Genomic DNA, 22720 nt, shown 5'->3' with positions numbered 1-22720 from the left:
CGACAGCTCTATTTTTATTATATTTTTTAGAAACACACCTTAATTTTATTACAATTTTCAATCTTTGAAAAATGAATTGAGTGTATAAATTTATTATATTTGAGAAAAACAAATATATTAATAAAGAAAATCTTGTAAAAATTTTTGTATATTCTTAAAATATTTATATAGAAAATTTATATCTTATATATCTTACATTTTAATATGATTCCATGTGAACAAGAATTTAATAAAATAACCTTGCTTTAGTTAAGTTTACTTACCTATTCATGTGACAGAGACATTGATGTGCACTTCACATTTTTTTTTTTGAAATTGTCATAATTCAAAGACAGTTTATTTTTTATTACTTGAACTTTTTGATCTATTTTATCTATGATATTATAAAGTATTTATTGTATTAATATTTTTTACTATTACGGCTAATTTACAATTTTTATAAATTATTTCTAAGTGTTTATAAATTGTCTCTTAATGATCATAAAATAATTATATACATAATTAAAAGTAGAATATGAAATATTTATAAAATGATAATTTAGCAATATGGATAACTCTAAGGATTTGCTTACTAAAGGTATAATTTTGAATCATTACTAAGTTTTTTGCTTAATATAATAATCAATATCTATTATTAATATGAAAGCAGTAGCTCTTGTAGAGCGTAATATTAAACCACAAGGTATTCTGCTAAATGATCCAGAATCAGTAGCTAAAACATGTCAACAAGATTTAATTACATTAGCAACAGAAATTGAAAAAGCAGACAACTTTGTCAAAGCAAATGCCTGCAGCAAATTGCAAATAATTGTTGAGCAAATAAAAGCTTTAAAGAAACAGGCTGAAAATATTCTCACAGAAGCAGATTGGAATATGAAATTACATCATGTTTCTTGTAATTTTGTAAAACATCCTGGACATGTTTATCATTTGTATCAAAGAGAAACTGGACAATTATATTTTTCAATGATTAGTCCAGAAGTGAGTCAATTATGATTCTAGAATTCTAGAATTAAAGAAACTATTTGTTAAAAATTTAACTATTTTATATACATATTACTCATGTATAGGAATGGGGTAATTCTGGACCAATTCAAATTTATAAAGGTTCCTACAGATTAGAACATGATCGTTCATGGACATCTTTAGAGGAAGTTGATAAAAAAAATAAAGAAATAACTATGTTGGCCAATCTTTGGTCTAATATTTCAACACCTGCTTTTAAGAGTCTTGATTTAAATGTAAATATGTAAAAATAATATGTAATGTATTCAATTTAAATAAATTTGTTCATTTCAAATATGTATATTCAACTAAAATTTAAATTATATTTTTTATTTTTTCGAATTAAACAATTATAGGAAGAAATTATGTATGAGTGATTTAAAACACGATTTCGTATAATTTATCAATTACACTTTTTGTAGTAATTCATATGATACTATTATTATTAACAAATAAAATATACGAATTCTAAAAAATAATGTATATAATTCTATATACACTTTTGCACTTTATGCAACAAAAATATTTTATATATTAATGAATTGCATATTAGATATACAGTTTTATCAACAAACGATTCTTCAAATAATTATTAATCTTCAAGATAATGTGAATAGTAGATAATATGAAAAATATGTCTATTATAATCGTACAAAGATATAATAAGTTTGTTCTTCCTTGATTTTTTATATAACGACAATTTAGTCGTTTTATCTAATGCAATTTGTTTCTATTTCATAGGCAGTATTTATGAAGACAATATTCTGATTCTTTCATTGTGTTTTTTACATGGGACTTCATGCAAATAATTACATCAGGAAAAATAAAATTATCATCAAATGATCAATGAACACTCAATTTCTTCAACAAAATATCTGTAGAAGTTTAATCTAAAAATGATCGAAAGAATTCAGTGAAGCAGTACAGACTATTACCATGAACCACGGTGACTTTATTTTAATTTTTTATGATAGCGCATGCGTCATGTTGTATTTACTCTATGTGCTAAAACAAAATAATTTTTTTATTAATATTTGTAAAAGTTATAATTAAGATTATAAAATATTTTCGTAATTCTTACATGGTAATGGTATTCTGACTGGTGCATTATCTTTTACTATGCATTCATGCGTTTGATTACGAAATAGATATTGTATTAATAATTGTTTCTCTTCTCCTACACATGGATCATAAAATCCTGGAAGTTCACTCTGCAACGTTAAAATTTACATTTTACAATAAAAAAGATGAAACAATTTTAATGTAATTTTACAAAATACCTTAGATGCATCATAAAGAATCAACTTTGAATCCTTTACTAAACATTGTAAAGGAATAGTTACATCTATTACTTCATCTCTATGTATGGGCCGTTGATCTGAGTTATACTGATCTTGTTGAGGATAAACAAATCTTCCATATAGAGCTTTTGAGATAATTAAACCCTTCTTTGATTCTTCCGTAGCTCTTATCCTACTCACAGTGGCTTTCATTAATTTGGTTGCACTCTCTGCTTCTTTCTGCTTTTCCATCATTCTTGTTTTATTTACTTCCTTTTCTTTCTCCTTTTCACGCTCTTCTCGTTTTTTTACCATGGGATCTATCACAATTTTTTTCAGTATAACCCATGTCATTATTGGAACTACAGTAGCATAGAACACAGTGGCTGGAAGAACTTCATCACTAAGATGAATAGGAAATGCATAAGTTTGAAAAGAACGGTTCAATTTAAGTTTTAACATGACTCCTGTTGGCACTCCTGCAGATACTGTTGCAGATAATCTAGTATGTCGCGAAATTTTTTTTTCCGCACCGTATTCTACAACTAATCCAAATGTACCAGCTCTATAATTAACAAAACATTATAATTCGCATGTATAATTTGAAAACACTATATATTACACATATGCAATAACAATAATAAAATAATTTGTTAATACTAACTTTACACTTCCGCGTAGTTTCATCTCTTTCTCATGCATTTTATATACGTAATTAAAACTAATAAATGACCGTATGATACCAAGATGTATGGAAAATGATGTATAAGATCTATCTGTATCTCTAACAATGCCAGTGCTCATAGAACTTTCTGAGCCTGCATTATATGTAAGCTCTCCTATTGTATGTGTGTCTAATTGCATTGTAAGTGCTAAAATTAATATAATTTTCAAAATTAATATTTTAATTAAAAAATTATATATATTTTTTCATCTATAGCTGACATCTATAATTAATATAAGATAAATGAACATACTGCCTACAAGACTAGCCTTAATTTCGACTGGAGTGAACTCAAGTACTGTTGCTCCATTAAACATCAATTTATGAGGTAGTAAACGGAAACCTTTGAATGATATTGTTGGTCCATTTCCAGCACCAACCTCTAGTTCTATCCAACCTTTTGATGAAAGCAATCGTTTTGCAGCTATGTGTATGGAACCAGAACCAATACCATTTCTTGTACTTAATTGACCATACATTGTTATAATGTCTTGCAAAGTAAGAGGTGCCTCAATGGACTGTGTGAAAGACATTCCACTGACTTCTATGCATGAAAGTATGTCCCTGCTATATTTTAAAATACAATATACTTTATAGTATGTACAATTATATTAAAATTACAGAATATTACCTATCTTCATAATCTTTGTCATATCTATTAAAAAGATCTGTAGCATTGATATTCATTGTGATACTAGTAGTGGGATTTGTAAGCCTTAACAATTTTCTTTCCTCTGCTTCTTTTGCAAGATATTCATATTCTTCTCTAATTTCTTGAGGTGTTTTAGTACGTTCTACTATCTCCCAACCTTCAGTTTGTAATCCTCTAATACCCACTGAATCATAAATAGCTCTTTGATGGGGATTACTTAAAACTGACACGAACAACATATTAATTTTATATAAGAGATAGATTGAAATATTTTTACAATATTAATCTATATAAACCTTTGTATGCTGCCTTAGTGCGATTAAATAAAATTTCTGCTTCCTTCTTGAGTACAGGATCGACATGTTTGTCAGGATGATAAAGTTTGCTCTGCCTACGATAAGCATAATTGATCTCTTCCTGTGTAGCCTATGAATAAGTTTAATGTAACTAAAATGTTCATAAATAACTTTTACGTTTAACGTCAAAAAATTTTATAAAAGTTCAATTTTAAAATATATATTCCTTTATATTATTTAGATTAGAAAAGAAGAGACTTACATAAAAAGGGTAATAAAAATGATGAAAGTATGTTAGAAACTATGAAAGAAATTAATTAATATCAGAACATAATAATGTTTGAAAATTTTTCTTAGCAGTAAAGTTTATATTATATCGTTACGAAGAGATCGATTACATCAGACATTGAGAAATAGTATGTCACGTGGAAAATTAGGAATTGGTCTTCACAATAAACCGGACGAGAAAAATACGTTCATAATTCGAAATGTCGTGTTGACTCACATTTCTTGGGATATTCAGGAATGTGTAATAATCATCTTCTATTAAATGTTCCTGATCATTGTCGTCATCCATTTCGGAATTTCGATTTTTTCTTCGTTGATTCAGACGAATTACAAGTACTAATGCTTCCCTAAAACTTAGTCTTCTGCTTCTATAGGTTACGAAAGACTCAGTCGAGAACCGGTTATCATTTAGTACTTATGATCATCGTCGGATGGTGCTAGATGAGCAAAAGCTCATTTTTGTTGGTCTGCATTATCGACTTTCAACAATTATAAATATAACGATAAAAATTTATTCGATTCATTTTAAGTACAACTGCAATGATTACAAGAATTTTCCTTCATTTCTTTGTTTTTTTAAATTTTTACATTTTATCTTCTTTTTTATTATTTTTGTCTACATAAGATTACTCATAAATAACAAAAAAAAAAAAATTGTAAAGGTAAATATTTAATTTTTATATTATATAATTATATAATTTATGTGACATACCCAATAAACGAGATGTTTGCAATAATTTCTTTTTAAACAATTTTTTATATTCCAATGATGATTTTATTTTCTATTTCTTGTTGTTCTATATATATTTTTAAGAAAAAAATATTCCAAATCGATAATTTTAAATAATTCTACGCTTACTTTATATATCTTTTGCTAACTTAAGAATACTACAACCGTGACACAATAGCTTGCAGTGACTTGCTATAGAACGTGACCACGACCAGTCACGACAAACCACCATAAAAATCCAATAAAATTGGTAGGGAGAGACTAAGAAAAAAGGGCAGGCCAGTGTTACGGAGTCAGTTTGCTTTGACATTCCCTAATCAAAACAAGAGTTCCCTTTCTTTTCGTCTTTCCTTGCGCTTGTTAGGTCAGTTATAATTTTTAAAGGGACCGAAGGATTGAATTTCCTAATAATTTATCGTTTCTTCATAAGCGTGACTTGTTACGAATGAATGACAAGAATTTTTATAGTTTCTCCATAGCTTATACTCATAAAAATAATTACCTTGCTCCTCGCCTACAAGAATCTAAGCTGAGCTTATATAAAATAATTAAAGTATTATGTACGCATAAGTTTTGATTAAAAATTATTTCAAACAAATTGAGAGATGGTATATTTCTTTTGATATAATCAGCTCGCTTGTAATAGATTATCGTGCACGTGATAATAATTGGACAGGCAAGGCACACGTTGTTTTAGTAGCAAATTAATCGCAATCGCCGCGGCTAATGGCAACAGTAACGTTAAGAGGCGAGGAAACAATCGGCTGGATCGGCCGGCGGTATTGTTAAACACGCTCATTGTACTACTCTAACAATACACTGTTACAGTGACAACATCCAGGACGGTGAGTCTTAGCCTTAGATCAACAATCCGTTATCACCATTGAAAAATATCCGGCCATCGTTTTTTTTTTCGAATAGGAAATTTCAATGAATAGTTCAATACTTAAGGACTTAATAGTGCCGAGTAATGTAGTAAATTTTATGATTAAAAATTCTATATAAATTCTATATAAATTAAAACATCAGGTATCAGGCATGATCAATATTTAGATTTACGATTACGATATCTAATATTTTAATAATATCTTCAAAGAAAGATTGCAAAGCGGATCAACTTAATCCTTTTCTCTGAATTTTTATATATTTTATCGATGTGACATAACACCTAGATGAATCAGTTTCAAGAATCAATGATAAATATCACGAGGAATATATTAAAAAAAGAAAGGAAGAAATAATAATAAAAAATCTATATATAAATTTTATAAAAGTGAAAGTATCCAATAGAAATAGAAAGGACAAATTTTAATAATATTTTATATGAATAATACGAATAATATGCAAGTCTTTTTTTCTAAATTATAATTTTAAGAATTATTTTTCTGTATAATTCGTAGTAATAAATTAAATATATAATAATTACGTAATATTTACGTAAAATGATTACAAAAAAACCATTCTGAGGTAGAGTTAAAGAAATGTAACCCTTTCGGTTTTACAAACGTTATCAGTATCCTGCCTAAATCATTACGTAATCAGTGGCACGTATCACGGTCCCATTTCTCAGAATTATACTTATATCAAGTAAGAAGTATTTATATTGCTCACGATCAATGGCTGGGAATTTGTACGATGTTTATTTGTCCGGAGATTTCGATTCCGATAGAGATGCCATAAAAAGAAACTGATCCTTTGGAATTCTTCCTTAGAATGACTGTATCATTGTTTCGCTGATTGCTTTGATCTAGAAAAAATCAATTTAAAATAAAACTTATATCTTTTTTTAAAATAACTTTCAATACAAAATTATTAACGAATTTTATTTGATTAAAAATTTCAACGATAAATTTCTTAAAAGAGTAATCGTGTTTCAACATGAATTTCACTTGATCAATCTTATAATTATACTGAGATTTATTAAAAAAGAAAGAAAAAATTCGCAACAATTTTATAGTAATACATAAAAAAACTATAAAATTTTAATGAAATTTGTTCAATTATTAGGCAATTATTAGAAATCTTGCTCGGATCTGCTTCGAAAAAATTTCAATACAGTCTCCTTCTAATAAAGGAGGACTTGAAACATATTTTCTATCCGGGAAACAATGGGTATTGTTTTTATGGAAGTGAAAGGATATTCTGTACAGTAGGAATCTGTAAGTACTCCGTAGCGAAACGAATCACGAGGTATTAGAGGACGTTTACTGAGCAGGCGCGTGCAGCTGATGCACCAGATCGATCTTTTCATCCAATGGAGGAGGCAAATGTTTCGCAGTCTCCGCCCAAAGCATGGCGACCGCTTTTCTTTCCCCTCTATGCTTTGTGTAACACGAAAAACGGAACTTGATCAGAAACACGTTTCTAATGGATAAATTAACTGCGTGCTTCAATTTTTGAAATAAAAAAATTGCCCACCATTATATTTTATACAAGATTTACGACTCCACGAACAATTTGTAAATTGTTCCACTCGAAACAAAAACATTAATTTCTTCACAAATATTTGATTCAAATATGAGATGTATATTAAGAATATAGAATATAATTTGAATGTGATAATTTGATAAGATGAAGCTTTTTTTTTTTTTTTTTTTTACAGATAGATATAAACTTTGCACGGTATCGATCCAAATGAACGCGTGCGCATTGAAAACCGGCAAAGTGGAAACGGCAATCCAATGATCAGACCAGGCGCGATCAAAACCTGACCAGGCGTTTTTCATTGAGTTCAGCAATTCTTTCGATGACCTTAATTCCTCCAGGATTCTAGGTAATGATTATCATGCAAAACACGATTGCCTAATGCGATTTCTTAAGCGCTTACCCGAACATGCTTACATAATTGCGCTCGATGACCGATATTGGACCAATTCTTTCTAAAGTAGAGCAGAACAAACGTATTTTGCCGTGGTCGAAATCGAAGGATGTCGGATAGATGTGACTGTAAAAAAATCTTGGCTGACGCAATGCAATAAAATAGATAGATAGATGATTTCATTAATACGAATTAATGTAACATTGATTGAAATTTCAGAATAAATAAATAAATATATTTTAATCTTATTTATAATATAATATAATCCAATAATTCGTTTTTAATTATTATTATTATTTTTTTTTTTTAATTCGAGAAATTTTTATTTATTCCGAAATTTCAACAACTTGTAAAACCTGATAAATAAATAATATTATCATTCTAAACGTAATATTTGTTTCATACCATTTAATAATCACTCTACTCTCTTTACAAACTTCCCATTGGAAGTATAACAAATAATAAATCGGCGCATCAACAATAACGAATAGCCAGACATTCTTATTCTTAACTGTTGTTTCTTTCTTCAGTCTCAATAAAAATAATTCTTCCTTCCTCCTCCAACAAATCCATTGAACCGTTCATCCTTCTTTCCCATTCGATTTCCTGTAGAAGAAGATTATCAAAATCATTTTATGGACACTTGACATTGCCTTAATAACGAGTAACAATAAAGTCAGAGAGTATGGAAGTAGCCTACGAGGACAGGATTTTTGGCTGTTCTAGTCGCAAGGGGCGGAGAACCAGACGTGGGAGGTCTCTGATAAGTTGGACGGCTCGGTGACCACGAAACTCCGCCTCTGTGCGCCTCCACCCGCTTCGAAACACTCGCTGGTCCGCTTCGACATTCTCAATTAGTTTCAATCTCGGTTGGCTCTCCTCTCAAGCTCATCGTGTTTCCGCTGCTGCTCGACCGTTTCCACGCGATCGCGATTCGACACAAGTGTTAAAAAAAACCTCGTCCTCGCAATTGCAGTGCTAAAAGAACGAGGTAAACTTCCCTTGTGATCCATCTTTCCGTCGTCCAATTGAAGATTCTTAGGCTTGTTTCACTTCTTGATCACTGTGAGTTGTTTGTTTCAGTTTGTTACAGTTTTATAATTTTTCTAGTGATCCGTTTCAATAGTTTTTGGGAATAAGAATTTTAATATCGCTTAAATAAATTTTAATATCGTTATTAAAGCATTGTGGTGAAGTTTTTTTTTTTCTCTTTTTCTTTTTCTTTTGGTTGACACGGTGACAACTTGTTTTTCTCTCTTTTATTTCGAATGTAGATATTTGATTCTTTTTGTGGTTTCAGTTGCAGAAAATGTGATTGGTTTTTTTTATTGGTGATTTTTTAACATTTTTTTTAAAGATTCTTTAAAACTTTCAGATATTAATAATCTTCTAATCATTTCTCGAGATTAGAGAACGAAGTGTTTTGGATCGTTTTAATGAAGAAATACGTGCAGGAGATGAGTATGAGTTCTTTTTTTTTTTTTATTAATAAGAATCTTCTTCCTCTTTTTCCTTTTTCCAGAGATTTGCTTGGAATGTTTTAAGGGCCTTGAAGAGATAAAGAAACTGCATTAAAGAAAAGAACAGATAATATCAAAATCGTTCTCTTCAAAATTTAAAGATACAATCTTTTCGATTGTAAAAAATTATTGTAAAAATTATTTGCACATTAAGAACATTCGTCTCTTTCATCGCTTTTTCGAAGATTTATTATTAAATCTGTAAACTTTGATTATTTTTAACTTGGTAATTTTCCAGAAAAAAAAAAAAAAAGAAAAAGAAAAAAAAGAAAGAAAGAAAAAGGAACCATTCGAACTTAAGTTTCGGTCTTAACCTGTAGACGCCGTCGGATGTCGACGATCTCGTCGACGACAACGTCATGTGCAAAGTTCATCACCTCTAGAAACTCTCCGGGTCGTTGTTGATCTAACGTTTGCGTTTACAAGAACTCATTTATGAGAAGAAAGAAACTTATGAATGAAATGGTTTACTATCGTAACGAGCCAAAATAAAAAGATGGATTTCGTGCAATATTATTGTTGAAATATCTAAAATATCATAGGCAGAAGTGAGTTTGTAAACTTCGTTTTTCGATCAGTAAGAATTTCTATGAACTTAACGCGTGTGTTTAGTAAACAGCCAGATAAACGGCTCTTCCTTCTGTCAGAAGAGATAAGGGGCTCTCCTAATTACGTCAAAACAACTGTCTGTACTTCCATAAATCAGGCATCAATTAATATATAATACATTCTTAAAAGATTTCAACAAGAAGATCGCTCGTTATTGAATTAATTTACTGATTTCAGCTTGGTATTAATTAATTTTCTGCCTATTATAAGTCCTAACTTACATTTTCCACAATTAATAAGATTATCTCTCGTTTAAAATTAATTATTATTAGATATTTATTGAGTCCATTCACAAGTTTTACGATCCTTGACAATACTTACTTACAATAATGGATCGCGATCAATGTTTTCTTCTTAATCACGCTGCATTGCATTGTATATAGATTCTCTAATAAATTTTATTGATTAATTTTCAATATTAATATCTTAATTGTTGAAGAAAAAAAAAATGGTCCGGATTGGCCGCGTTAAGGCCATTAATTTCGCGAGATTTCACACTCTTTAATGCTCTTTAACTCCAATTAATGAGCTCATCCAGCGATAAACCGACACGAATATTCTTAATGCGCATCCAAACTTAGAATAAATGAGTTGGCCATGTATACCCTCTTATTGTCGAAATTTACGATGATGTCCGTCAGAGGACATATCCAGGATCCTCTGTCGGCGGCCGCCGGAAGTCTCAACGACTCCCCTGGGATGGGGTCTCTTTCCTCGTGCTCGGCTAAGTGTTCAGCTGTTGCTCACTCGTCAACGAATTCCCTTCCTTCGGAATCGTGTCAAACTCCTTATCCCATCGAATCGGCGGCTTTGAGCTTCTAACATGAGTTTTCCACGTTGAGAGAATCGTTGAGGAGAATCGTGTAGATTTACTTCGCTTCGTTTGTCACGAACAGGGCGTTATTATTTCTTATTAAGGCGAGGAAGATGTTAGGCCTATAGGATACGTAAATATCGATAAGCGTGATAAGATTTATTTTGTAAATTGTTTTTATATTGAATAATATTGATAAGAATGAAACGTTATAACGTTTTGTATCCTCATTTTTTGTTACAGGTCGTATCAACAAGTCGTATCATCAAGAATTATTTTCGCCATCCTGATGCTGTTCTGGTGTGCCAAGGTAGCCTCCTCTTAAAGATGTAACATCAACACAATTAAAGGTGTAGCTTGTGATCAGTGATTGGTTGTTAGTTTGGACAATTTTGTGCCAGTGCATTTGAAAAACTTAACAAATTCCTTTCAAACAAATTAGAACATTTTGAAACAATCAGTGTTGAACAGTGGAGGGCTTGCCCGCCTATTGGGACGACTTAGCCGTGCAGCATAGTGTAAATGCAGCTGCAACGGCCAGCATTTTTATGAATTACGACCTGGACAAACCAAGGATGGTCTCGCACGTCATTCCCGTCGCTGGGGTAACTTTCAATCTTAATCATTTATACGACGGGCCAACCGAACTCATGGAGGACCATGAAAGATCGTTCGTTACAAATAATTACATGGTATTCCATGATTTTTATAATTGATATAATCGGGCAATTAATTCCGTTCATCGGAATATTACGAATATTTCTAATTATTATAAATCATTTTTAATGAATTTTCATGGATTTTCAAATTAACGTTCGTCAAAACGTTCAGTTGAGAGACCGATAATCGAGAGTGTTGAGCAGCGTTGCTTATCGTCGTATACGAGGGAAAGAAAAAAGAGAAAAATGGAGGTCGTGACCTCGAAAATTTCGCAACTATCCGATCTGCGTCTCCGTCGAATATTATTAAACGTTCCATTTCTAAATAATCGTCACTCTCTTCTTTATTCAAATTCAAAGAATTTCTTCGAGAAAGTAGGAACCATCCACTTGAACATAGACGTTGAATTTTATTGAATAGCCCTCTTCCATGAATGAACTTATATTTGATTCAACCTGTGGATCGATTGGATGTGGTATAGACTTACAAAGCGAGCTCGAGAAATCGATAGAAGCTCGTCTTACTATGGCTAACAGGCTAAATCAGGCCAGTTGTAGGAGTATACTCCGTGCTGAGTTAAATTAAAGGCAATATCGAAGGCAGAATATGATTATTAGGTGGTCATGAGACGATAATTCTGGGGCAGACACGCGAACTAGTTATTCAAAATAAACGAACTGCTGATAAGTTGAAGGAAAAGCAGAGGAGCTTTTATCGCAGGCAGTGATAAGAGAAGTTGCCTCTCACGTTGTCGACCTATGCTGATCTTTCCTCTCCCACGACCTGACTTCCATTGCTGTATGTTGATACACTTGCTGGAAAGAGAATAGAGTAAATTGTTAAAGCATAATTCAATCTTTCAATACTTATCTTGATACATTGATTTTAAAATCTATGAATTTAATATTAAATATTTACCTTTAATAAGAATTATTTAATTTGCTAATTTGTAATTACTGTTTTCAAAATTTGATTGTCTCTTTTATACCAAATGGACTTAAAATATGATCAAAAACAAAGGATCAAAGATATAAGTTTATCCTGAGGTTCTAAATCTCATTCATTTGTTGATCTACAGAAGTGTTTATAGGCCCTCTATCTTTAGTCATGTTGAACTCTGTATGTAGTGCAAACAAGCTAAATCATCAGAAACAATAAACCAACTTTCATTTGTTTGTTTATAAAACATGTAATTTATCAAACGGTGTTTCCTTATTTTATAATTATTACTTCTTTATTTACAAAATTGAAATTATCATTACCAGTTTTTAATATCTCTAGAAAAACTATGATCCTGTAGACGCATCCAGTAATTAACAGTAATTATTCTTCTTTTTCATTTACCACTTCCTTTGCAAGCTGTACACATATTTCTTCCAGCAAGTACACCAATCCATCCAACTATCTTAAAGTTTCTATCCTTTGAAGAATCCAGCTATGTTGATTCTCTTTTTCCTGTTCGTTCAAAGCATTCACCGGTGGTGGTATAGGAGCTTAATTTAATGGCTGTCTAGCGAATTAACGAGGTGACCACGTGTCCCAGCTAACCGCCTCGACAGATTTCTCGAGAACGTTTTTCAGTGTCAACCCCTGATGCACTTCTGCGGTATATTCCACACGATCTCTGTATATTCCGCCACATTTGAAAATCGCTTTTGACAATTCTAGCCGCGAAAGTAATTGTGAACTGAAAGAGAAACGGATTCTATAAACTTCGGGTCAACGACACGGCCCTTTGTCCGATCAAACCACACTTATCGAAAGTATATATTCGTGATCTATTAATTTGCTTTGAAACAAAAAAAAAAAAAAAAAAAAAAAAAAAAAAGAACTTTTCCTTCTCCACGTAACTGACGCAACATTTTTGTACTCGTTCTCTTGCAAAATTTGATGTACAATTATATATTCGTTATTTGAATTAATAATTTGCCTAAAATGGTGGGAAATAAGATTGGGCGATAGTTACATGGAGTAGTTGGTGGGCTAGTTGTTTGACGAATTTTTGCCAAGTACATCAGTGCAAACTAGACGTCGTAAAGCTGGATCGCAAATTAACGATCTAGCGAGATCGTAAGTTTCGCTTGGCATAATACGATGTCACAACACCGGGCCGGTGTTTGTAAGCTTCCGGCGACGGCACTTCAAACATTGCCAGCTACGAGCCAGAAGTCTTTTTGGCCCGGCCTCGTGGATGCGCCAAACGTCGTTCACGTTACACGATTCCCCGGTTCGTTCACCTTTCATCACCGCCCTCCTTGTTCATCATAATACTGTTCATATACAAATTCATAGCGTCCGATTGTTTCGTTGCACGATCTACTCTATCATTTTTTGTTTTAAATCATATATTACATACAACGTATCAATAGATAATACGTCTCACTGTATCAGATAGAGTAAGGAGAGAGAAAAATTCTTCCTTGGAAACCACTTGTGTCGAGACATTAACGATATTTCCTTACGTCGGTAAGGAATACGTTTAAAACAAATGAATGAACTTCCTTATTTTATTTCAGGAATTACAGCAAGGTAATGGAAATCTGGGTGTCACAGGGCTGGGCGGGATGCAGGAGTCGTCTCACTCGTTGAAGATCAAGCAGGAGCCTTTTCAGGTGTCCCCGCCGTCACCCCTTCCCCCCCTGCACCAAGGTAAGTGTTCCATTTCGCGTCGTGCCTAACCACGATCAACAAAAAATCGTTACCACCCGAGCATGTATCTAAAAACGTGTTGACTGACGTTGAAAGACTGGCTTGACGTCATCGGGATGCCGCCACCAATGATTTCTTCGTGTTCACGGTACCCGAAAACCATGTTCTAATAATACAAAATGCTGCTCAAGTGTCGCGTGACTCCTTACTGACTGAAAGGCACGGGACAGGGAGCGAAAAGAGACGGAAAAACCGCGTCGAGAATAATCTGAAAGAAGATAGAACCGTTACCGAGGGAAGAGGGAAGAATAAGTAGAACGAGGAAAGAAAGTAAAAACTGGAGGGAGAAAGAGAGAGAGAGATAGACAGTAATGGATGATATACCGATGGAGGCTGCATCCTAATCTCTCCACGTGTCGTTTAGTTCACATTCTCTGTCTCGATTGCGCTTCTTCGAGAAGCTGTCAGTGGCTCATCCTCGACAGTTTCGGGTTAAAAATGATCGCTAATGGAAATATACCCTGTGTATCAAATGATGTGTATATACCTGGAAATAGAGGTTATATATATATATATATATATACTCTGATGATTTATCAATTACAATCAGCGAGATGCATTGTTTTCGTATAGATGGTGTATACATGTTGTATTAATATTATGTTGCTGATGGACGTCGTGTCCAGCTTCATACGCTTGGTTGTTAACGCCATGTCCATTAATCATTCGTCGGGATGGAAAAAGACACGTTCGGTGGATAGATTTGTTTATGGAAGTATAATGAATCCAATCAAAAACTGAAGCAAAATTCTTATCCATACGATTCGCTGCAATAATACATAGTGGATTATAATATAATTCAAAAAGCATCGATCCATGAGGAGAGTGATTTTCCTTGTACACGATGGAAGACAAATGACGTCGGAAGAGTTAAAAGAGCATATAAATCCTCTGATAAAGAGGAAATGATCGCACCGAGAGTTTCGTGTTACCAGATTTTTCTGATTCGCTAATCGCTGAAGATAGACGGGGCTCCGTTGAAATCTAAGAAGCTTGGTATCAATATCTTCAGCGAGTTATGCGCGTGTGCACGCGATTTGATCGCGTACACGTCGCAAAAATCTTTAGTCTGCTCCGTTCGATTAGATAAAGCTATTAGTCAGTCCCGATGACGACGTGAAGGATCTTCCTCGTGAGTAGCAGTCGAAAATTTTTATAGATGCAAATAATGAGACAACGAAGGATTTCGTGTTCTTTTTTTTTTTTTTTTTTTAAACAGAAAGCGGTTTTGCATGATTAAACTCGTTAATTTTGGATAATATTTTTTTACAATTCATTGATTAATCCTTTTTCACTTTTTCGCTTTTCTATATAAAAGAGATTCGTATTTACCGCGCATTATGAATGCGCAAAAGCGTTTAGGATCTTTTCTTTTTTTTTTTTTTTTGATCTTGAAACTTCGGCACTTTTTGATGATTAAAAAAAAAAAAATTTTTTTTCTTTGCTGTAAAAATATCGTATAACAGTATAAATACTAGCTAATAAGTGTCTCGACTGATGTTCTACATTTTCGTGGTGCGTTTAATAGTCATATTCACGATTATGCATGCATATTTATCGGGCTAATAAAAACTCACCGATAAAGCTCCATAGAAAGTTGACACGTTTAATTGTGCAGCGCTTGAGCGGTGCTCTGATTAACTGGGGTCGTAGTTTAGCTTCTTTAGAGCCTTCTAATTACAAGAAAACTAACAAACAAAACTGTTGAAATTAATTTCATTATCAATATAATTATACCATAGTTATACTTGCTTTTTTTTTTTTAAGTTACAGTTATCTGTTTTACCACCTCTTCGAAACGAACGAGTTCAAGAATCTCGATGATTTCTAACTAAAAATTACCAGACAACTGCCTCATTTACATCGTCGATAACGTAATTCTATTTATTTATTCGGAAACCAGGCCGCGAAACGTAATATCATTTCACGTACTCGCGTTAAAATAGATTTCTAGTAAACAAGGGCACGGTTCTGGGTTACACTTTAGCTGATAAGGAAATCGCGGGCGTTCATCCAATTAAAGCGGTTAATGCAATAATTTTTGATCCTCGTGCAAGTTCGATCGATCGATCAATTTACGTTTAATGGTCAGGTGATACGATACGATACTTTCGACGACGAGCGTGATTTCACGTTAGATGTCACCCACGGGCAAGGCAAATCCGACAAGTGTCATTTACAGCTTGCATAGAAGTGGCCAGAGGCAGATAAGGGAGACGGAGAGTCACGCAATTTGTACTCGATTTCCTTATCGGCGTCTAAACCGACCGGCTCCTTGGCTCTCTAAAACGATAAAACGATCAGAAATGACGGGTGGTCGGTTGCAAAACGCGGCGAGAAAAGAAAAAAAAGAGATAAATGTTCGACGACGAACCAAGTGGCAAGAAGACAGTCGGGCCCCCTGAATATTATCATCCAGCTCTCGTTAAGTAATGTTTTCGATTGGACCTCGTCCAGATTAGCTTCATACCCACTGCAAAATACGTATATAAATATATTCCCTACAGTAAATATGATAATACAACAGGTTGTTGATAGAGAAGCGAGAGAACGAGAGATAGATAAAGGAATTATTCTTACATTGCACGATAAAAAAGGAAAATAAAAGAAGGAATAAAAACTCGTTGAAGGAGGATAAATGATGATTTCTTCTTTCGATCGATAACAACCACCAACCAAAATTAATTTCCATTTCCGTTCTTAATTGTAAACGGGAATACCTATGAAGATGTCGCTACGTTTGACGAGGTCGAGATACAAGTCGGTGATTGGCTTATGTGGAAGATATCATAAGATGAGTTATCGTGCATATGACCCCCTGGCCCCTTGATTCCGTTTACTTCGGCTCCTTTATAATTTTTTCGCTTTATTACTTCTTTCGCTTTATTCTCCAGAATTATAGAATACCGTTCCACGCTTCGATATCTCTGTCTTATTTAGAAATTTATTACATTGAATATTATTTTTAAAAAGTCTCGAGAAGAATATATTGTTTGTTATGTATATAGGTTAAATTATCGCATCGCAAAGTTTTCATTAAACGAAGATGCTCGATTCACATGTGAGTGGAATATGATACTTCAACTTAGAGAAGCAAGTACTTACTGTTACAGGTCATAAAATACGTTTGGGGTTGATGGTATAGGAAGGCACGTGCTATTCTATGAGTGGGAGTGGCCTAGTCGAATGGGATCCCTTTAGTAGCTGGGCAGGAATGGAATCATTGAACACGTGCCCTGACGCGCCCTCTAATGCTTATCCCAGCTCGCTATAATCGCCATGATACCTGATATTAAAGGAGTATGATTTTCACCTTATTTCAACGATCGTATTACCCGACGATTACTCGCACACGGTTAATTAATTAATTGGCTAGAAAAAAGAAAAATCCTATCTAAAAAAGAAGAAAGTCTCTTCGCTCGACAATGGAAAATCGAATTATTCGAAGATTTAAAGTAAAGGTCACGTTAGAATCGGAGTACCAGTCGACCTAATCAAAGAGAAACAATGACGACGAGGACAAAGGCGTGCGATTCGCAGCGTGATGTCACGATGTATTGTATTTCGCTTATCGACGCCGATTCCTCGCAGCATTTCAGGAATGCGAATGCCATGATTTTCAGCGCGACAACGATCACGAAGACAACGACCTTCGCCCCGAGGATCGCTTTAATCGATAATCCGCATAAACTTTCTTCCTCTTATCTTTTTCGTCTTGTTTTTCATCATAGGAAGGCTAGGCTGAACTGAATTTTCTCTTAATCCTTGACGTTATAATACATACACACACACATATATATATAAAACAGAACTCAACGAAACAGATTCATAACCTAATTAGCTTCCGACTTATCAAGAACTCGTGAACTTGTTTTATAAATCTGCAGACATCGTTAAATCATCGTTACAAATATACCTCGACGAAGGCCAACAATTTTCGCAAGCCTGATTACGTCACAGGTTTTCACAACAGCTGAACACTGCATTTTTCTTCATATTCCATTGTGAAATATCTTGTGCACAATGATCTACTTACACGACGTTTATAATTTCACCTTTGACACACGTTGGGAAATTAATCGTCGACTTTTCTTCTCTCCGTCCAATGTTTTTCACCCGTCGATGATTGTCTGTCGCATACAATTCGAAACAAGGGATCCCATGACGAGAGCAGATGTGGTCTCGTAGGTGTCGCGTAGCAATGGATCTCCAGTTGCAGTCAGGTGTGTTGGCAAACGCTTCGAGTTATCGCGATCTCGTCGTCCGCTTGTGTACCTTAAATCTACACGCAGGAGTCCACGAGCTTGTGTGGAACATGTTAGGTGTTCACCGTAGGTCGATATCGTATATCGAATCTCCGGCACGTGATCTGTAAAAGATGATGTTCAATCTGAAGATAATAACGAAATGTACAAGCTTATTCTAATTTCTAACTTCTTCTTTTATATTATATTAAATTATATTTTTATATATTTTCCACGATATTTAATTTTTCTACGCGATTTCTACGCGACGAGTTAAAATGAGCTTGAGCACCTGACCAAAGCGTATACAATATACGCCATGTTACCGCTATGGAAACAGATCGTCGTTCACCCAAATGACGAAACCTCTCTGCATCGAAAATCACATTATACCCTGGAGCTTTGCGTTAACGGGATATCATGTTTGCCTGGATTCGCGTATCCTGGGAATGGATGTTCCCAGCTTCTAGCGGCTCTCTGATTGATAACATTCGGATCGAACATTGACTGCAAGATACAGAATAAATTGAATATTCTATCATTTTGTAACCTAATGTGGAATATTGGGTTCTTGGCTTCTTCTATTCTTGTAACCGATCCGACTGAATTTGCGAAAATTCATACTTTGTTTTTCTTTTTGTTCCAAACCTCTCTGTTGCGCAAGTGCGCCGTGCTTAACTTATCGGTGTCTAGTTACGGTTCCAGTTACATGTGCCGCGAGGCACCGGTGAATATTCGACGCCATGCACGTACGCACTCCTTTTCTGACTCATGTCTCCGTGTTTTCCGCTGATTTTCTTCCACCTTTAAAACTTCTGATGGCCAATTACACGATTCATCCGGTACGTATGCGCTTCCACGAATAAAAACAGGATTACGAATTAAAAGTTAAATTATATGATTATCCGGTAATTATATTTACCTGGTATATTTGCCATGAAATTTTCGTTGCAATGAAATATATTTGCAAATTCTCTTTTCTTCTTCTTCTTCTTTTTTCCCGAATGAAAAACAAGGAACATAATTTCACTTAAGGACACCCAGTGTGCCTTAGACTCCGTTCATTTCTCCAAACAGCTTATCGTCGAGGCTCAAATGACGCCGGGTGAATTCCTTTCAAAGGTTGAATTGTTTTACCTCGACTGAGATTTCTAGGAAGTCGTACCAGCATGTAGATCGATCGAGTCGGTTCCATTGTCCAATTTCTTGGAGGCTACGTTTAGTCTCGAATTAAAATCATCTAATCTCTTTTCTTGTCTCCTCTGGTAACAGTGATAAGATCCTTCCAGATACTTACTCAAACGATTCAAAAATTTCTCTCTTTTCTCTACAAATACAAATCTGCAAATTAATAGCAGATGCAATTCGAATAATCCAATGATTCAAAATGAATTCATCCTCGAAGTTTGTTTATTAAAATTTATCATATACAACAGTAATTTAAATCATACTTTCCCCATCACGTTTTCAGTGAGCAGTTTTGTATCAGAGATGCAAAATGGTTGCATCGGTGTCACATCCAAGGAGCTGGACTCTTCCGTGAACCTCACCAGAGGCCTGACGTCGCACCATACATCTCTGAATCATCATCACTCTCATCATAGCCTGCACAGCCCGAATTCTGCGGTTTCCATGCACTCCACAGGTTCCACTCATCATCATCTTGATGAAAAGGGATCATCGCCAACCGGAGCTCTTCACAGTACCACAAACAGCAATCCATCGACACCATCGACACCATCCACGCCTACAACGGTCGCGGATGGATCCTCTACCGCGACAGTAACTGGAAATGGAAATAGCAACAATGATTCGGCCAGCAAAAAGCCTCCGTATAGTTATGTTGCTCTAATCGCCATGGCTATACAACATAGCGCCCAGAAAAGGGCGACTTTGAGCGAGATTTACGCTTATATTACCGCTAGATTTCCCTACTTTCAGAAGAACAAAAAAGGTTGGCAAAATTCTATTAGGCATAATTTATCCTTGAACGAGTGCTTCGTAAAAGTGCCACGTGATGGGGGTGGCGAGAGAAAAGGAAACTTTTGGACTCTCGGTTGGTGTTGAATTGTTTTCCTTTTGTTATAAATTTGTGGAACAATTATAACGGTTGGATTGCACACAACGTCCTATTTCAGATCCGCAATACGTGGATATGTTTGAAAATGGTAACTATAGGAGGCGTAGACGTATGAAGCGACCATATAGGAATGCACCGTATAAACCGCTGTTTGGCGACCCTTTCACTCCCACGCACGTCCACTTAGGTCCCAGGAACTTGTTTGGCCCCTCACCACCGTCCTATGCTCCGTCTACGTACACCAGATACGACACCAGGTATCATTAATTATCCCCTCGTCTCTTAAAATCCATCGTTAAAATTTCTGTTTACCTATAATTCCAGTGCTTGGAGCCTTCAACAGTCTCAGCTGCCCTATAGCCACTGTCCATCAGTAAGTGCTTTTCTCATCAGTGTCATCGTCATTTTATTGTATATCCAAAAAAAAAAAATCGAGATGATGATCAATAATAAAAATTTGCATTTTTCTTGAAGCTTCAGCCGCAACTGCAACCAATGCAGTCCATGCAGATTCCTAACATGAATGGTTACAGTCAATTAGGCACCTCATTAAGTGAGTCTCTACTTTAATTAAAACATATTTAACATTCGATTTGGTAAAATGCTTCATGATCAGACAAAGCGTTTCAAGGCAATTACTTGGATGTTCCAGGTGGAACCACGAGTTCCTCAGGTTCAATGACGAGTGGTTCTTTTGGCAGTAGTTTCGCAAGAAGGCACGATGCCGCCATGACTCAAGAAACTGTGCCTACCAGGTGCTATTGGCCTGAAAGTAATTATCCTCAATCTGGTGTTTCTGTATTCCAATTTATAAATCCTATTAATCAAATTATAATATTATCTTGTGCTACGATTCTTTTTTGTTCATCATCAAAAGAAAATAAATGAATCCAAGCATTTTTTTTCTTCCGATTCCAGTGGTGAACGTAAAAGAGGAGCCAGGAACTGTAGCAGTGTCCAGTACCAGCGTAGGCAGTGTGGGTGTTCCTTCAGGAATGATGGGCTCCACAACTCCATCAGGGGTTTCCACGACTGGATTTGCACCCATGGAGTTCCAATCGCGGTCCAAGTGCTTCATGTGAATCAATTTATCATCGTCATAAACTGAGCATCTCATAAGAATCTCAAGGGATCATTCTGCGTCCATTTAAACGACGTCAAATTGATTGATCTTCAGATTTCAACGAAGTGATAAATCAGAAAAGCGAAATATTGGAGTATTTCCTTTCACTGATGAAAATTTTATGGGACCTATGGCGGAGGGAATGATCTGAAACTGGTCTATACGATACTAATTCCGGCCCAGAGTAGTGTGAAAGATTTCTTCCACTTGAAACGATAAACACTGCAACCCTATCCTCGTGTGTTTTCGACTGCTGCACAGTATTCGATATTTAAACGAGATAAGGGACCGATTCGTGCCTCGTGAATTGGTTTCTCTGGAGAGAAGAAATGAATCTGCGAGGGACAAATTTAGAGATAATAATTAACGAGTAGTTTATAATAAGGCGTATTCGCGAAATAGGAAAGCACTCGAAGATGTTTTCTTTTATATATATTATATATAAATAATTAGTAATTGTAGAAGCAAAAGATAAATGTGTATCTGAATATGTAGGTTGCAATAGTAAGAAGAAGAAAAAAAAAAAAAAACAATTTCTCTGGAAGACTATTCATCAGTGTACATATCTAAGCCTAAGTACTTAGTTTGATTGACTAATTGTGAGCTATTCCAAAGACGAACGCACGGCAGCTCCTGTAATTAGATGGAAAATCAAAAATAAATCTCTATTATTTATCGTCTAATATTATTAGAAGAATATTATTTACCTTTCATCATATCATATCATATTCCAAAAGAAAAAAAGAAAGAATCAAATGTGATTATATTTCTATAATTTATATTTTATGCGTGATTAATAGATTTTGCATATAATTAATTATAAAATTTTAATATATAAAATTCACAATTTTTTAATTCCCTGTAATTAATTATTCATCGTGTTCTCCAAATTATATATTATTATAATTATACAAAAATATTAGAAGACATTATCATCCATTCCTATGGTGATTCTATTTTTACTCGATATTCAGAACAAAAGTATAGTCGCTTCCTGTGATTCAATGCTGAGCTCCAGGGCTCAGAATATCCCTGGCAAAATGAGAAAAAGAGCGGAAGAGGGAAAAGTAGCCAATGGCCAGCAATGGGGATGTTTGCGTCGACGAGGATGTTTTACAAACACGGTGCACACAAGCGAGCTTTAATATTCTCCGTAAAAGAGAGGTTG

General features: G+C 34.4%; 3 protein-coding genes across 18 annotated transcripts; 2 read left to right on the top strand and 1 right to left on the bottom strand.

The window, feature by feature from the left end:
* Positions 1 to 4: 4 nt before the first annotated feature.
* Positions 5 to 3652, top strand: LOC100863651 (uncharacterized protein C1orf50 homolog). Of its 9 annotated transcripts, none has more exons than XR_015291493.1 (6): positions 5 to 577; positions 650 to 981; positions 1071 to 1241; positions 1747 to 1951; positions 3226 to 3337; positions 3434 to 3652. XR_015291493.1 is itself a non-coding variant. In XM_086905909.1 (4 exons), the coding sequence occupies exons 1-4, from the start codon at positions 547 to 549 to the stop codon at positions 1771 to 1773; spliced, it is 561 nt and encodes a 186-aa protein (XP_086762035.1). In that variant the 5' UTR covers positions 5 to 546; the 3' UTR covers positions 1774 to 2261. The 9 variants fall into 9 exon arrangements, 3 of the variants coding, with proteins under 3 accessions (XP_086762035.1, XP_086762036.1, XP_086762034.1); XR_015291491.1 differs by having other exon boundaries at positions 20 to 577; positions 647 to 981; XR_015291495.1 differs by having other exon boundaries at positions 229 to 577; positions 653 to 981.
* On the bottom strand, positions 1305 to 4823 carry LOC100872849 (dnaJ homolog subfamily C member 11). Its single transcript, XM_003694120.4, has 8 exons — positions 4463 to 4823; positions 3958 to 4087; positions 3641 to 3884; positions 3263 to 3576; positions 2950 to 3157; positions 2286 to 2850; positions 2087 to 2216; positions 1305 to 2010 (listed from the first exon to the last, which is right to left on the bottom strand). Exons 1-8 carry the CDS (start codon positions 4532 to 4534, stop codon positions 1988 to 1990), a joined length of 1686 nt encoding a protein of 561 aa, XP_003694168.1. The 5' UTR covers positions 4535 to 4823; the 3' UTR covers positions 1305 to 1987.
* Positions 4824 to 8589: 3766 nt separating this feature from the next.
* LOC100872967 (uncharacterized) lies at positions 8590 to 22235 on the top strand. Of its 8 annotated transcripts, none has more exons than XM_086905901.1 (9): positions 8590 to 8784; positions 10980 to 11341; positions 13913 to 14045; positions 19821 to 20405; positions 20488 to 20686; positions 20754 to 20802; positions 20904 to 20982; positions 21082 to 21201; positions 21348 to 22235. In XM_086905901.1, the coding sequence occupies exons 2-9, from the start codon at positions 11285 to 11287 to the stop codon at positions 21509 to 21511; spliced, it is 1386 nt and encodes a 461-aa protein (XP_086762027.1). In that variant the 5' UTR covers positions 8590 to 8784; positions 10980 to 11284; the 3' UTR covers positions 21512 to 22235. The 8 variants fall into 8 exon arrangements, with proteins under 8 accessions (XP_086762027.1, XP_086762026.1, XP_086762025.1 ...); XM_086905900.1 differs by having other exon boundaries at positions 21061 to 21201; XM_086905899.1 differs by having other exon boundaries at positions 21052 to 21201.
* Positions 22236 to 22720: the final 485 nt, after the last annotated feature.

Source organism: Apis florea, unplaced genomic scaffold (assembly GCF_048593485.1).
Source record: "Apis florea isolate Af1SG1 unplaced genomic scaffold, ASM4859348v1 contig_2492_pilon, whole genome shotgun sequence".
Classification (NCBI taxonomy): Eukaryota; Metazoa; Arthropoda; class Insecta; order Hymenoptera; family Apidae; genus Apis; species Apis florea.
This window is presented reverse-complemented; position numbering and strand designations above follow the sequence as displayed.

Coding starts and splice junctions, on each gene's coding strand:
- LOC100872967 (XM_086905898.1), top strand. CDS start 11,285: ATGAATTACGACCTGGACAAACCAAGGATGGTCTCGCACGTCATTCCC. Junction 11,342..13,912: donor ACGTCATTCCCGTCGCTGGG/GTAACTTTCAAT, acceptor ATTTTATTTCAG/GAATTACAGCAAGGTAATGG. Junction 21,202..21,347: donor CAGGTGCTATTGGCCTGAAA/GTAATTATCCTC, acceptor TTCCGATTCCAG/TGGTGAACGTAAAAGAGGAG.
- LOC100863651 (XM_086905908.1), top strand. CDS start 547: ATGGATAACTCTAAGGATTTGCTTACTAAAG. Junction 982..1,070: donor TTTCAATGATTAGTCCAGAA/GTGAGTCAATTA, acceptor ACTCATGTATAG/GAATGGGGTAATTCTGGACC. Junction 1,242..1,746: donor TTAAGAGTCTTGATTTAAAT/GTAAATATGTAA, acceptor TCTATTTCATAG/GCAGTATTTATGAAGACAAT.
- LOC100872849 (XM_003694120.4), bottom strand. CDS start 4,534: ATGGATGACGACAATGATCAGGAACATTTAATAGAAGATGATTATTAC. Junction 3,577..3,640: donor GACAAAGATTATGAAGATAG/GTAATATTCTGT, acceptor TTTAAAATATAG/CAGGGACATACTTTCATGCA. Junction 2,011..2,086: donor AGTCAGAATACCATTACCAT/GTAAGAATTACG, acceptor ATTTTGTTTTAG/CACATAGAGTAAATACAACA.